The 14,733-nt window shown below is 40.8% G+C and overlaps 2 protein-coding genes across 3 annotated transcripts in view; one reads left to right on the top strand and one right to left on the bottom strand.

Annotated features, from left to right (window-relative positions):
* Window positions 1-11,390, top strand: part of ergic3 (ERGIC and golgi 3) — a 15,334-nt gene extending 3,944 nt beyond the window's left edge. The window contains exons 7-14 of one of the 2 annotated variants that reach the window (XM_080545472.1): window positions 1,704-1,761; window positions 6,051-6,065; window positions 6,505-6,536; window positions 6,621-6,717; window positions 8,855-8,919; window positions 9,047-9,183; window positions 9,289-9,344; window positions 10,590-11,390. In XM_080545472.1, the coding sequence (XP_080401598.1) occupies window positions 1,704-1,761; window positions 6,051-6,065; window positions 6,505-6,536; window positions 6,621-6,717; window positions 8,855-8,919; window positions 9,047-9,183; window positions 9,289-9,344; window positions 10,590-10,669 (540 nt within the window). In that variant the 3' untranslated portion in view covers window positions 10,670-11,390. The remainder of the gene's footprint in view (window positions 1-1,703; window positions 1,762-6,050; window positions 6,066-6,504; window positions 6,537-6,620; window positions 6,718-8,854; window positions 8,920-9,046; window positions 9,184-9,288; window positions 9,345-10,589) is intronic. The other variant, XM_080545473.1, reaches the window with a different exon arrangement.
* On the bottom strand, window positions 6,249-8,462 carry romo1 (reactive oxygen species modulator 1). Its single transcript, XM_080545474.1, has 3 exons — window positions 8,345-8,462; window positions 7,312-7,442; window positions 6,249-7,082 (listed from the first exon to the last, which is right to left on the bottom strand). The coding sequence occupies exons 2-3, from the start codon at window positions 7,440-7,442 to the stop codon at window positions 6,974-6,976; spliced, it is 240 nt and encodes a 79-aa protein (XP_080401600.1). The 5' UTR covers window positions 8,345-8,462; the 3' UTR covers window positions 6,249-6,973.
* Window positions 11,391-14,733: the final 3,343 nt, after the last annotated feature.

The raw sequence follows: 14,733 nt of genomic DNA, 5'->3' as shown, positions 1-14,733 counted from the left end.
ATGCATCTTTGCACACTGCATGCGTTTTTAGAGGAGGAAAATGCCAAGCTCAATGGAGTTGGATTTCGGTGTTCAGCCGAATGAGTGAAAAGAACAAAAATGTTTTGATGACCCGATCAAACAGTGCAAGCAACCAGTGTTGCCACAGTTACTTTGAAAAAGTATTCTGATGACTGATTACTGATTACTCCTTTAAAAGGTAATCTAGTTACTTTACTGATTACTTGATTTTAAAAGTAACTAAGTTAGATTACTAGTTACTTTTTTAGTTACTATTGGCAGCTGCCTAGGCACCCGACCCCCCCCCCCCCCCCGCAACATAAAAATGAAAACTGGTTTAGCCAAAACTCACTTTATTTTAACAGTAACTTAAATTACATAATTAAACTTTAAACAATAACTTAAAACAACAAAATAAAGAGTCTTTCTTTGCCTCACCCAACATAAATACTTGTTTTTATAAACAAAAATAAATATAAAAAATATAAAAAAATAAATATAATCTTTATTTAACAGTAACTAGCAAGGAGTGGTTTCACAAAACCTAAAACCTACCCTGACCATTCAGATATGATCCTAATATAATCCTAATCCTAAACTGGGTGAGTCTGAGTTTATCAATGATCAACATTTATGTTCTTGTCATCCTTTGCTGACACAAACTCAAAATAATCCTTATATTTCCAGCTATTTAACGCATATCTCTGTTCTCGCTCCATTGTGTAGGCTACGCTTCTGTTTACACTGTGCAATCAGCGTGGTGAGCGATTCTGCTGCAATCTCGCGATAGTCGAGAGCCGTTTTTTGCGGGCATGGCCTTCCATAGTAACCTCGTGTTGAAAACGTGAGCACTGACGTCACTCCCCAAGACGCGAGAAAAGCGAACAAATGTTTGTTTACTATCTAACATTACAAAGAAATACTGCAAGTTATGAGGTAGTAACGCAATAGTAACGCACAGCCACTTGAATAAGTAACTTTAATCCGATTACTGATTTGGAAATAGTATCGCGTTAGAATACTCGTTACAGAAAAAAGTATTCAGATTAGAGTAACGCGTTACTTAGTAACGCGTTACCGGCATCACTGCAAGCAACCCATGCTGTTCTGTGAATGAGACGAGCATTGAGTGATGACTGCCTACTGCCAAGTCACAGAATTACAGCAAACATGTCGGCAGTTTGGCATCTGTTTTTGAACGACAACGAGAGGCACATTCCGACAGGAAGACTTCCATTTTCGTTTTCGCGACATCAAAAGTTAAGCGATCACTGGAAAACTGATCACAGGATCACAGTATTTTACATCTTTCATGAAATGAGGAAACATTACGTAACATTATACAATTTCAAACACGTCATTTTGATAATTCTCACTTTTACATTTTACATGAATAAGCATACAAGCATGAATAAAAAGCAAAATGTATTTAATTTATCCAATGGTACAAAAATCTGCTAAATAAATGAAAAACTGGAAAAACTGGCCAGTACGCACTTGGTATTCGGCCAATTGTTTCCTTAATTTCGGCTTCGGACAAGAATCTTAATTTCGGTGCATCCCTAAGCTAGACATATCTAGACATACCTAAAGAGGCATGGTAGTGTCAACATAGTGAACCATCCTTTTATTGCTGTTATGTGTTAACAAAGTTGATTATTTGGACCTCTTGCGCTCGCTCTTAACTGTATTTGTTTCATCAGGTGGCAGGAAATTTTCACTTCGCCCCCGGCAAGAGTTTCCAGCAGTCCCATGTTCATGGTAAGACCTGCTCTTTACTGTGTTGTCTGAGGCCCACATTAACACAGGTTTCTCCTCCTCTGGGGGGTATTCCATTAACGTTGCTAAAGACAAAATCTGGTTTATTTTTGATACGAGATTGATTTTCCTTTAGTGACGTTGATGGTCTGACATGAACAGCTTTAAAAGCAAACAAACAACCAACATGTATCATTGACACGGTCAGCTTCAGGTTGCTTTATTCATACTATGATATATATATTATACATGATCCCTTGAATTTCAGTAAATACTCATTTACTTACTAGTAATTGTAAATATTATAACAACTAGTGGACTTTCTGCTACTGAAAACACCTGGTGTACACTGTGCCACTTCTGTTTCAAGTCCCTAAGACAATACAGGGTTGACATTTAAAATGGTGAATGTCTTTCTCTGTTCTACCATTATTTTCATTTTCTTGTTTCTTTCTTGTCCTTTCTAAAGTCATGTCCTTGTTTCAGTTACAATCTCAGCCCTTGACAAATCAGTTTGCCATCATTATATTTCTGTGGTTCAATGTGGTTAGAGTCCCTACACTAAGCAAAAAGCTCATCTAGCAAGTTGCTGTCCTTACCCAAACAGCTCTGCTATGAGGCACTGTTTTCCATTTTATCAATATGTGTATTAGGCCAATCGCTGAAATATTGAGATGCTGGCCTGATTCAATTACTGATATTAATTGATTCATATTAATCAATGACTACTTAAAAGCACGTGATATTTCGGTTGTCACTGAGTTATTGGCTTTCCAAAACCAGCTGAACCAGCTTGGAGATCCTTTTCAGATATGGGCTTTTGTGTTCACATGGGCTCATATGCACTGCTGGAATCAAAACATTCCTTCTGGCCACTCGGTTATATAAACCAATATATTGTGTAGAGTGAAACAAAAAAAATTATGCACCCAGCTTAATGTGGGGAACTAATAACAAGTCACAAACAAAAGTGCATTCATTTATTCACAATAATAGTGGTGAGGTTACAAATATACACATGCCAAAGGACAACAGGTAGACCCTGAGCGGTGTCAACTCAGAGAAATGAAAAATAAAGTGCAACCCTAAAAGAACAGAGGTGATCCTACATGATGCAACATGTATACCCAAGGGTATCTCACCTACTCACCTGTCTCCTCTGGCTCTGTGTGTGACAAATTAAAAGAAATCAAAAGAAACAGCGTTCAATATAAAGCAAATGAACAAGACAGGACTTTTTAGTTTAACAATAACAAAAAGCTCTACTGAAAGTGTTTGTAAGTACAAGGTGATACATGATTTAACACAAAGAACCTAAGAGTCAACAGAACAAACACAACCACACCCAAAACTAGTCGACTGACAATGAGGAATCTGGTGGAACATTTGAACAGATGGACAGTCTTGTCTCTGATAGGCAAGATGGGCGGACCTCTGATTGGACAGGAAAGGGGAATGAATGATGAATGGCGGGGATGAATAGCCAATTGCAGACCGACACCTGATGTCGAATAGATATAGATAAATGATAGTGAGAGAGAAAACAGAAGGAAACACAAGCACTCACACGTGGACGTAACACTGATGTAGAAGTTCCCACAAATGTGTTGCACTTGTTGGTTGCTTTGCTTTCAAACCTATCAAACCTGCAGCTCTGAGTTTTCTCTTCACAGTTGAAACTGAGACTTGCTTACTTCGACCACTGTTAAGCTGTGCTTGAAGCTATTGTCCCGTGAGCCGCCTATCATGCAAGCTGTTGACTCTCAGAAACGTGTTTTCAGATTTTGTTGTGGCTTTGGGTCTGCCGGACCTATTCCTGTCAGAGTTTCCTCCAGTTAGCAAGTGTCTTTTGATGGTGATGGAAACTGTACTCACTGACACCTTGGCTTTCTTTGCAATTTCTTTAAAGGAAAGACCTACACTTTTAAGGGTGATAATGGTCTGTCTGTCTTCCTTTGATAATTGCCTTTTTCTCGCCATTATGATAGCAATATACTACTTCCTGCAGTGCAATATTGTCCAAATAATGCTTCAGTGTGTGTAGTAACAGTCTGTCCCAACACTGCTTTTATACAGACAGAGGGTTTGTAAGTAATCATCAAAAGTTGGGACACCTGTAGGAATTATTTGCATCAACTTTCAAGGCTTAGGCCGTGTTCGAAATGGCATACTCGCATACTCAATGAGTATGTACTGCATACTGCCTACTAAATTCATAATAATATGCCATTACCAGCAGACTGTTCACACTGAAGTATGCAGCTCAGTATCCCAGAATGCATTTGGCACCAGCAGCAGGGATTTTAAAACAGGCTAAAAACCAACTTGTTCCTTCTGAAGCGACATCTGAAGCTACAATACTGGGACCATTCGTGACTGGGTGGCTACTAACATGTCATTTTATAAAGGTTTAATATGTTTTCAGGCGAGAAAGTAACCATATATATTCCCAAAATATGTCCAGTTTATCAAAATAACCCGTTTATCTATCTGATCTGACGTTTTTCTGACCTTTTCACCGGAGCATGTCACATATCATTGATTATATTGTATATATGATTGTTAGAACTGCTAAAAGTAAGTGAGAGTGAGAGCTGAGCTAGTATTGATTTTCAGATTTTATCCTTAAGCGATAATAAACATAGATAAAGCAGCATTGTTCTCAAAATTATATTATAATAGTAATAATATTATCTTAGTCCATCAGACAAGAATGTACAGTACATCATACTTATTGGAAGACCATCCAGTGTTCTTTGGAATGAGAGAATATCTATTTCGTTTTGGAGGAATTAAGGTTAAAATCATACAAATTCTGCTGAACAACATTAAAAGCACGTCATTGTTAAAATTCATAGATAGACTGCTACCACTTTAATAGACTTTAGTGTCATCTGCATAAAAATGTAGACTGATTAATATTGGGTGTGGCTGTTATTCGCGTCTAATGATCGCAAGGTCGACAGTTCGGCGGTATGAACCCCTTTTTATCAAATACTTTGGACAAATGTATAAATACAGAAACACAATGCTGATTTGTATCCTAGGTACACTAAATGCCTTAACCTATACATACAAAATAAAAATTAACTATTATCGTGGCATGGGGTGTGTCGATTTTTGCAAACAGGTCGTCTCTGTTTTACATTTTTAACAGCATAATTGATTGTATTTCAAATTCAGATTCTGAGGCAAAAAACCCTAAAAGTTGTGCAGGGGGGGTGAGGCACTGTATATCTGAAACGGGTCTCCTGGGTACACCTATAACCATTCTGAGGCTGTGACCAAAAGCTCATACTGTCTACTATTTACTATAAGTATCTACTACATACAAACCATACTTCATAGGTAAGCAGCCAGCAAATATCTACATACCTACCATTTTTACAGAGAAACCATCATGTTGTTCATGGTAATTGGTTGAATTTCACTACTGCCCACCTCCATTATGACAATGACTTCCTGAATAGTATGCAGTGAATTCATACTATATGGAAAGGCATACATTCTGCCATTTTATACAAACTACATTTCTGTACATTTCACGTACTGCAAAACGTTCAATATGAACGTTTGGTCAAGGCCTGACTATAAATGGATAAAATAAACACTTGTTACCTACAATTCATCTTACTAACAATACCATACTAACCTACTAATCATCTGTCAGTGATTAATCCCAAATGTTTTAGATTGAAAGACGATTAAGTTGGCTGATTTCTTTATTTTAAAATGAAATTGTTGTTCATCTAAATACTAATTTACTTGATTCAACATTATTGCACTTAAACTGTAAAATCAATTCAGAAGTCAAACTAACCCCTTTCGTTGCTTCTGCATGACTAAATGAAACATCTTGGTGACTTAATGTCATCATTGATTTTTCACTAATAAGCACTTTCAAATCACTGTGTAGATTAAGTAACATGGTAATAGCCAAACATTACTCACCTATTCAATACTTGGAATGTTCACATTGAATTCTCCTTGGAGCACTAGGCTCATCAGTGCAGATTTGTTTCCCCTTCCATCTTCACTAGTAGTTCTCGTCCCAGTCCCCTCCTGTCCCTGTCTGCATACAAGCAGAATTAAGAGACAAGAATCCCTTGAGATATTAATTTGACCTGTAAGAACATCAGATGTTATGAAATTGTACCCCTTCAGCGGCCTGTTGCCTTTGACTGGCCTTGCTTCAAGGTTGTGCGTTATATTCATCATCCCTTATGATTGTGGCTTTCTGTGTAGCAGCCCTACATGCGTCATATAGTGACTCTTCTCTCTTCTTTCTGCAGTGCACGCTGTGGAAAGTAAGTCCATATTTTTGGTAGCTTTTTTATTTATTTTTTAGACATTACCCCCCCCCCCTCCTAAATTCCCTTGTTAAAGTGTCAGGAAAATACCTCATACTTGTAGAGCCTACTAGAGGTTTATAGTCACTCATTTACCCTGTTACTTAAAGCATATCAATTACTAAATCAAAACTTCTAACTTGTGTGGTTTGAATAACTAGTGTGTGATTGCTGGGTTGATCTTTATTTGAGGTGGTACAAGCAGTAATAGACAACAAATTACATTTACATTTCTGAGGGCTGTGGCTGGGTTCCACTACTATAATTATCTTGATGAGAAAGTCATTCTTTTATAATAGCATAAAGGAAATTCCCACTTAGTCACCATGAACTGAACACATAAATGAGGACATTCCATGACATCACAGCTTTACTAACAGTCTCATTCTCTTCTCAGTTCATGACCTGCAGAGCTTCGGACTGGACAATGTAAGTATATTGCACTGAGAAGTTTGCAAGTCTTGCCATGGCAATGCAACGGTGAGCTTATTTGCTTATTTTTTTGTCCTACAGATCAACATGACTCACTTAATCAAACACCTTTCCTTCGGGAGGGACTACCCTGGCATCGTTAATCCCTTGGATGGTACTGATGTCACCGCCCCACAAGGTTAGTACCGTAAACACCCCCATTATTAAAAACGCCCCACTCAAAACTTATGGCTTACTAAACAGCAATTGAAATCACAGCTTTTATTGACAAACTGTTCTGGAACTCAAAACTTATGGCTTACTAAACAGCAATTGAAATCACAGCTTTTATTTGACAAACTGTCCTGGAACTACAGAGATATTGTGACATGAGAACAAGGGTTGTTTCAGAAGTCCTGTTGTAAGTGTCAAGTGCAGTACAGAGCAGAGGACGCTCAGCAGCGAATCCCCATCCCTATGGACATGAAGGTCCCAAACGTCCCTCCACTCTGCAGCATGGTCTTCCCCACGCCTCCCATCAGCTCTCGGCCTCGCATGCCAATCCTGAGGAAGATGACAATTCAACAGACAAATGAGCATAGCAATTAAAAGTGTGTACTTGTTATGCCACTGGTTTGGATGTTTTCATCAAGACCAGGTTAATATAGATCCTAAAATGTAACCCAAGTCAAGCTATTATTTATTTAAGAAAACGGTTGAATTGTTTATAGAAATACTAAATAACCCTCGATTGTAAAGCCAGGAGACTTCTCGGGTGAGGGGGGTTAGGCACCTTAGACAGGAGAAGGTTCCAAACATGGCACCAGCTGCCATCCCCACTGCGAAGCCCATCATGAAGCCCATCTTCACTCTGTCAAAGCAGTTCGGCTGGGCTTGGCCATAGGGTCCTACTGCCACCGGCATCTTAAGTGGAGGAAGGTGCACAACACCATCACACAGACAGGCAGGCAGACACACAGACAGACAGGCAGACACGCAGACACACAGACAGGCAGGCAGACACGCAGACAGGCAGGCAGACACGCAGACAGACACACAGACAGACACACAGACAGGCAGACACACAGGCAGGCAGACAGACACACAGACAGGCGGACAGACAGACAGACAGGCAGGCAGACACGCAGACAGACACACAGACAGACACACAGACAGGCAGGCAGACACACACACAGACAGACAGACAGGCAGACAGACACACAGGCAGACAGACAGACAGACACACAGACAGGCAGACACACAGACAGGCAGACAGACAGACAGCACACGGGACAGGTTAGGACTCCATAGAAGATGACATGCTTTGTCAGCCCATGTCTCAGTGAGGTAGCCAACTCATCTCGAGGCTAAACAACGAGCTAGCCAGCAGAAGAGTGGTTCTGTTTATCTGGACAGCGGTTATTGAAGGCGGCGTGGCATCATGTACTAAAGCGATGTCCTCAGTTAATATGCCATGTCAGTGTTGCCACATGCTTGTGATATGGCTCTGTCCACCGTGGGCTCCAGCGTGTCTCTCCAGGCTGCTAGCTGGTGTTAGCCTGTCCCCTAAGGCTGGCCTTGAGAACTGCTGGCCAAGCTGGCCTTAGCTCGCTAGCTTAGCATAGGTTAGCCCCACTGCGGTCTCTGCCTTAGCTCGCTAGCTTAGCATAGGTTAGCCCCACTGCGGTCTCTGCCGTCTGCCTTAGCTCGCTAGCTTAGCATAGGTTAGCCCCACTGCGGTCTCTGCCGACTCAAACGACAAGTGCTGACGGCGAAATATATATTTGACCAACATAGCTTCATTGTTCGCTCAAAGGTCGACTTACCTTCGTGTATGAGGTGATCTGAGCGTTTTGTAGTTATTACAAAGACGAGCTGTGAGGGGTTTCCACTGGGGCTTGTTTTAATGCTGGTGGATGCAGGACGCCATTACCTGACAGGAAGTGGTTAGATGAGGCAACATCAGGAGTTCTGTATGTGTCGTATGTCTGTAGCGCCCCCTGTGGTCTGGGATGATCGATGTTATATCGTGACGTTAGAATTATAAGGTTCTATCTCCATTTTTGTCAAAATTTAGTTTTTTACATAATCTGATCCATTAGGTGTTTATTAATGCCTGTGTGGTGTTATTTTTAAAATGTTGACATTTTTTGAGTTAGTAATTCATAAAATACAAAAGGTTCCATCTCACAAAACGTAATGGAATGTAAAAACTTTGACGCTCAATATCTCTGAACTGCCCTAAACGGAGATAGAACCTTATCATTCTAAGCTCACAATATGGTTGCTTCCTGCTAATAATCTATGCTTACGACTACACATTATCTCCCCCCCAGCATCTATGATGTACCAATACTTCGTAAAAATAGTCCCAACTATCTACGTGAAAGGAGATGGAGAGGTGAGTAGTCTGCTGTTAAATTAAGATACCAAAAAGTGTTGCATGCTTCACTCTGTGTATCCCTATAGATTTAGTACATGTAAAACTCTTCCAAACTATTCCTTGAGACGTTGCTTCTGTCTTCCAGGTAGTTAAAACAAACCAGTTTTCTGTGACACGACATGAGAAAGTGGCCAACGGCTTGATTGGTGACCAGGGCCTACCTGGTGTGTTTGTATTATACGAACTCTCCCCCATGATGGTCAAATTCACAGAGAAACAGAGGTAGGTGGCTTTCAGAATAAACTGCTCTTAAAAGAAAAGAAAACAAACTTCAAAGTAGGCTGTAACCCCCCCCTCCCCCCTCTCTCTCTCTCTCTCTCTTTTCAGATCTTTCACACATTTTCTGACTGGAGTGTGTGCCATTATAGGGGGTGTATTTACAGGTAAGCCAATCATGCAATTCCAATTTCCCATCTTGTGAAATATGTAGCAAATTCAGCAGTGCTGCTTTGAAAGTATGTGAACCCCTTGTGCAATTATAGATTTTTGTTTTGTTTTTACCATGAAATCTTTATTTAATCAGAACCAAGCACAAGCTGGCTGAGCCGAGGGCCAAGACCAGCAGGCTGAGGAACTCAACCCTGCATACTGCAGTTAGACTGTACAATGACTATATCTAGACTCACACATAATACAGCATGGCTACCATGACTGCTACCTGCCCTTGCTTTGCCGCCTTGAAATATTTTTAAACTTTAAAATTGTTGTGTAATTGTTGTGCTGCTAATATTGTGTGTCATATCTATGTAAGTTCTGCAGTTTTTCAGTGGGGCCTTGGCTCCACTACAAGCATGAATTAATAAAATCAAATCAAATCAAATCAAATAAAAAAAAAACAGTCTTTTTTATCTGACATAACAGCTTTATATTGACCAATTTCATTTGGTTTAAAGGGAATCATGCGTGTAGTAGGAAAACTAAATTATAAAAAAATGACTGGCATGAACTGCCCGCTTCAGGTCCTGCCACAGCATCTCAATTGGATTTAGGTCAGAATTTGACTTGGCCAATCCCAAACACAAATCCTGAGCCATTCTTTGGTAGATTTGTTTGAATGCTTTGGGTCGTTGTCTTGTTGAAAGATGTATGTTGTTGATAGATAACACAAAACTGACCAGGTTTCTTATATCTATTTCTCAGTCCCACCCGAACTCTTTCCTAAAGATCTCTCCTTCAACTGGTTCATTTGGAACCCAATTATTTACCCATCGGATTCTACTTACCTACTTGATTTAACCACGGCAACCTGGGGTTCACTTATTTTTGCACTTGCACTCATTTCTTTATAATTTCGTTTTCCTACTACACGCATGATTCCCTCTAAACCCACACATGGAATTGGTCAATATAAACCTGTTATGTCAGATAAAAAAGACTGGTTCTGATTAAATAAAGATTTCATGGTAAAAACAAAAAGAATCTATGATTGCAGGGTTCAAGGGGTTCACATACTTTCAAGCAGCACTGTATATTCAGACACTCTTATTCTGAAAATGTCATGGTATGCTTGAAGTCGAATGGGTACTATGGGAGTTTCTATTGTGTACAGATCACAATATTGATTGTGAACCATCATTGGGTATTTACATTGACCTATTTTGTTGTACCCTTTCCTCTTTTCAACCTAGTGGCTGGACTCATTGATTCCTTAATATACCACTCAGCAAAAGCCATCCAGAAGAAGATTGAACTGGGCAAAGCATCTTAGTGGAGTTTTTTTTTAGATGCAAGAGCGAAAAAGATGGTTCAGCACAGTCTCTGGAGGGTCTATCTGGAAAGGGAAGTGACTGCAGTGACTCACTGCTTCCCAATGTGGCGTTGAACACTAGAACCCCTCAAATCTCCCACAACATGAACAGGAACCTTGACTGCTGTGTGTCTCCCAGTTGTTGTTTTTACATCGTCCATAAACAAAGAAATACACAATCTCGGACCGAAGATGACTTTTTTATTTTATTCAGAATTATCCCCTGATAGTTTGTATTATCCTCAGCTGCCCTTAACGGACTGTGCAACAGGAGACATATCCTTATATTTTATGATTTATAAACTATTTGATCAACCATGAACCCCACTTTAAAATGTGTATTGTGTTGTCTTCAGCACACATGGAGTATTGAGTATGAGAGCTGGGTGAGATGAATGTGTTCAGATTAGTGGAAGCTCCGTTGGTTGTTGGTTGTGAGAACTGTGTAAGGAGACTGGGTAATTCAGTATAATGCGTTTTTTTGTTATTTTGTTGTGATTGCACCTTTTGAGTTCTGATTCAAGGTCTGGGGTTTGCGTGGAAGTGTGTGTGTGTGCGTGCGTGCATGTGTGTGTGCGTGCGTTGTCTGGTGCTGTGGACAGCCTATTTTGTGTGTGGGAGAGAGATATTTATATTTTGATTGTCCTCAGTTTTTAAAATGACAAATAAATGGTGAATACTCCAGCCTGTACAGTCTTTTGATTTACGTAACACTAGTCTAGTTTGTACCCTATTGTGAAGCAGCGAATGAGTTATTGGTCCTGTCACAAGAAGATATATTGGATGATTTATACACACTGTTCCTTTTAATATTAAGAATGACTTCATCGAGTATTGCCCACGGACTGTCCTGATCTCTACAAGAGATCACTGTTTGGTATTTCATGTGACTAAACCCAGTGACCTCTTTCAGAGAAACACTTCAATGATTTCTTTGTGGAACTAATCTACTGTACTTCCTGCCTTGTGCAAAGGATCTGCAGTTTTATATTATCCCACCAGGGGGAGCCCATATTCTTTAATGGGCCCTCCTCTTGAGTACACTAACTGGTGGTTGTGGTTATAAAAAAAGAAAAAAGTTAAATACCATCCAAAGGCAGCTGAAAAACATTATTGTGAGTAACTTCCTGTATGTGTGTCAGAGACACGTATCTATGATGCATCTTGTCTTGAGGGCCTTATTTTTTCAAACAGGGCCTAATTTTGTGTGTGTGATGATATGGTTGTTGTAAATGCTTTATCCCACAGTTACACACCCAGACAATACTAATTCCTCTGGGTAGTCTACAGCTGGACTTGCTTTTCCGTTGCATGTATTCACTGGAAACTCTGCCTCTAACTCCCACATCCTGCCCCACACAAGAGTTAGAGGGCTGTTAAGAAAACAGCTTTGAGAATTAGCGGATGTTTTTTTGAGCTATAGCTGGGAGCTGTATGACCCAGCGTCTGGTGAAAGGAAAGGCCGTGTCAGTGAATCTGGCCCATGCCTGGTGGGGGTGGATCTTTGGACTATGGGTTTAACAGAGGGGGGTGTGACTTGTCTGGACCAGAGTTCAAGCAAACCAGGTCGAAATTGTATTTGACCATGTTGAGACTATTCCAGTGATGGGCAAGATAAATAAAGTGCAAAAGAAATCTGTGCTCAACTATTGAACATTCTTGTAGGTTTGAGCATGCTGTGATGTCCAGGGTTCTTTGGACAGGCAACAAGATAAACATAGTAAATAGTTAGTTCCTAATGATAAATGTGGCATCATTTTCACACATCAACCAGAGAGAGAAACTATTAACTCTGTGAAGAGATACGTAGAACCATTCACACTACACCCCACCCCCCCCCTAACCCTAACACCTACATGGGGCCCCTAGTCTGTGTCACTCCGTCAAGGGCCTCTTTAGGGCACACGAGTGTCCAGGGAACTGTCGTCATGCCATCATTATGTCTGCCATTCAGACCATTTAGACTATAGAGAGCAAAAAAGAATATTGATGTGGTTTGAAAGTATAAAGTAAGTGAATCAACTATAGGTCACAGTCATTATCTGCCACATCAGCAAAAAAAAATGTAGGCAAAAGTTCAGGTTATGTACAATAGGGGGTTAGAGGTCTGATAGGGCTTTCACACCGGCAAAGAACCGTTCGCGAACCAAGTCTGGAATCGGGCGGCGCGTTTAGACCGAAACTCAATTGGTTCAGAGACTGAAAAGTTGGTTCGCAGCAGGAACCAGAAAATAGTGGTTCTCAAGCGGGAACCAAAACATAGAACAGTCACGTCGTCAGTGGGTGTGTCATATTCTAGGCTGCAAAGACCAGCAAGAAGGAAGGAGACAAAATGCAATCTAATCTAAATCTAATCATTAGTAATCAAAACAATTATCAAAAGTTTCATCATTCTCTCTATCTTCCTCACATGCTCAGCAAACACACACATGCACACACACATTTCGTAAGCCATTTCTATTCCAGCAATAGAGCAGCTGGTTAGTAAGAGAACGTGTGTAGAAAGTGTCTTTTGTTTTGTTTCATAGAGAATTTTGTTTATTTCTGATACTGTAGTGGAAGATATTATCCTCACATCCAGTGAAGTAGCTGCCATCTAGTTGTGACATTTTTGTTTATCCCGCCCCTTCATCACCCATCGTTGATGACGCGGATGGTTCTGGTTACACTGGTATGAACGCGGGCTGGTTCGCCAGACAGCACCAAGGTTCGGAGGTTCCCGAACGCGAACAGGTCTTTAATCTATGGCGGAAGATATGTGGTCACTCTGCCGTCCTGATGACAGTGGTGGGAAGCTCATTCCACCACTGGGGCGTCAAGACAGAGAAGAGCTGAGCAGAGTGACCATTACATCCTCCTAGATATGGCGATGCCAAGCAACCAGGTAGAGGTGGAAGAATGGAGTGATGGGACTGGGCTTTGGGGACTGACCATTGCTTGAAGATAGGTTGGGGCTGTTCCCTTTACCGCCCTGATGGTAAGCACCAGGGTTTCCAATCTGATGCGAGTTGCTACTGGGAGCCAGTGAAGGGCGCAGAGGAGGGGGGTGATGTGGGAGAATTTGTAGAGATTGAACACCAGCTGGGCTCCAGAGTTCTGGATGATGATGTTAAATTTGGAATAAATCACATACATCACACATTTGCCCCATTTAAAAGTTTCCAAATTCTGTGACATAAATCAAATATGCAATTTCAGTTGAGGTGATGGTTGCCTTAGAACAAGAGCAAGACAAGAAGAAGAAAGAAAGTATTTTCCCCGGACAAGTTTTGCATGTCAAGCTCTTACATCATTGGAAATCCATGGCAGGGATTTGGATCCAGGACAAGCATCTCTATGACAATAGATTTTTTCAGGAGAATCGAATTGCATTTTAATTGCAATTCGACTTTGTGCATCCTTGTAATCTATGAGGTTAAACTGAGGCAAATGAATACCCTGATATCGGGAACTATAAAGATGACCAAACTACAGATTATGTACTGTTCATCGCCCTACCAAAGATAGAGCAGAGGGGAAAGGAGAGATGAGAGAAGGAAGGGGAAAGGAGAGATGAGAGAAGAAAGGGGAAAGAATTCAAAGTTTGTCATTGCACAGAGTACAACGAAATGCATGTATGCTCTAGAGGGGGAGTCTAGGCAAGGGGTCACAGCCATTGAAGGTGACCCCGGAGCAATAGGGGTTCAGTGCCTTGCTCAGGGACACTTCGACACGTGGTCCGCCGGGGATTTGAACCGCTGAGAGCTGCCGACTTTGCGATCATTAGACGCCGGCTCTACCGGCTGAGCCACAACCGCCCCAGAAGGAAGGAAAGAGAGACACACACACACACACACACACACACACACACACACACACACACACACATTTGAATACTTTATTTGGTTCCACAAATTATATTATACAAACAGGGAATCAAATATTTCGGGGCTAAGCAGCACTGAACACTTAAGGATACACATAACACCTCCTTCTCCACACGGCCAAGCTGCCAATAATAGCTGAGACAGAGCAAAATTTTTGGC

The sequence above is a fragment of the Nansenia antarctica genome, assembly GCF_963989245.1.
Source record: "Nansenia antarctica genome assembly, chromosome: 15".
NCBI classification, from domain to species: Eukaryota; Metazoa; Chordata; class Actinopteri; order Argentiniformes; family Microstomatidae; genus Nansenia; species Nansenia antarctica.
The sequence above is the reverse complement of the archived record's forward strand: the minus strand, read 5'-3'. Positions and strand labels throughout refer to the sequence as shown.

Coding starts and splice junctions, on each gene's coding strand:
- romo1 (XM_080545474.1), bottom strand. CDS start 7,442: ATGCCGGTGGCAGTAGGACCCTATGGCCAAGCCCAGCCGAACTGCTTT. Junction 7,083..7,311: donor GGAACCTTCTCCTGTCTAAG/GTGCCTAACCCC, acceptor CATCTTCCTCAG/GATTGGCATGCGAGGCCGAG.